The sequence below is a fragment of the Perkinsus marinus genome (genome assembly GCF_000006405.1).
Source record: "Perkinsus marinus ATCC 50983 genomic scaffold scf_1104296973706, whole genome shotgun sequence".
NCBI lineage: Eukaryota > Perkinsozoa > Perkinsida > Perkinsidae > Perkinsus > Perkinsus marinus.
This window is the reverse complement of record NW_003201365.1, coordinates 1-993: the sequence shown is the minus strand read 5'-3', so window position 1 is coordinate 993 and position 993 is coordinate 1. Positions and strand designations below refer to the sequence as shown.

The following is a 993-nucleotide window of genomic DNA, read 5'->3' as shown; positions in this document are numbered from 1 at the left end:
TGTTGATGATATTCGACGACTTCCTCACGTCCGAGGAATGCGATAGGATTGTGAAACTGTCCTTTAAATAATCGTAAGGTAGTATGGGGTAATTAATTACATTAAGGAACGTAGTGTTTGTTGACGACATTCTGCATCATACATGCACTTTGCAAGAATGATCGATTTTTGAGGGCGAGCGCGATTTGCAACAGTGGTCGATATCGACTCTAACAAACAACTTCTATCTACTATGCTCACTAGCAACCGTTCACAGCACTCTCAGCGGTCTGAAAACGTCCCTATTGGGAAGGAGGGTCATGCTGTGATGGAAACCCGTAAACGGGAGGTGTTCATGGACCTCAGCAACACTTCGAACTTTCTGCCTGCTCACACGGGTGAGTCTCGTCTTGGTGGTGATTCTGGTTGGTTTTGCAGGATGACAACAGGCGCGGCCTCGCGAGGCAAGGCACGATTAGGGGACGATCTTGATGATACTATCATGCAGGGCACCACACCGGCTAGAATGGAGTCCATGAGCCCAGTGATTGACTGGAAGGACACCATCCCCCCAGAGGATCGTCAAGTGACGTTCACTCAGGAGTTCATCCCTCCAGTGAGGGACGATTTTCAGGATCTCGGCGACCCTCAGTTCGTGGCGGAATATGTCAACCCTATCTTTGTCAATATGAACGGCGTTGAACAAAAGTAGGACGACTCTATCGTTCCACAGTGAGGAAAGTATCTTCTCCGTTCGTTCAGATACAGGCAATCCAGCGACTACATGCAGAGGACCCAGAATGATATCACTCAGCGTATGCGTGCAGTTCTGATCGATTGGTTAGTTGAGGTCCATTGGAAGTTCAAGTTGGTTCCTGAGACGCTCTACTTAACGGTAGCTATCGATGATGCTCCCTTGGTTGATGATTTTGTGTGTTTTCAGGTTAACTTGATTGATCGCTACCTTGAGCAGTGTCCTAATCTCCCACGTACACGACTGCAGTTGGTTGGTGT

The 993-nt window shown here is 48.0% G+C and overlaps 1 protein-coding gene across 1 annotated transcript; it reads left to right on the top strand.

Moving 5' to 3' along the window:
• Nucleotides 1–232: 232 nt before the first annotated feature.
• On the top strand, nt 233–985 carry Pmar_PMAR015780 (G2/mitotic-specific cyclin-B3, putative; the record flags this gene model as incomplete). The annotated part of the gene is made up of 5 exons (XM_002766101.1): nt 233–377; nt 429–565; nt 614–687; nt 742–874; nt 923–985. Coding segments are annotated over 5 exons (552 nt in total), but the record flags the coding sequence as incomplete, so codon positions are not given.
• Nucleotides 986–993: the final 8 nt, after the last annotated feature.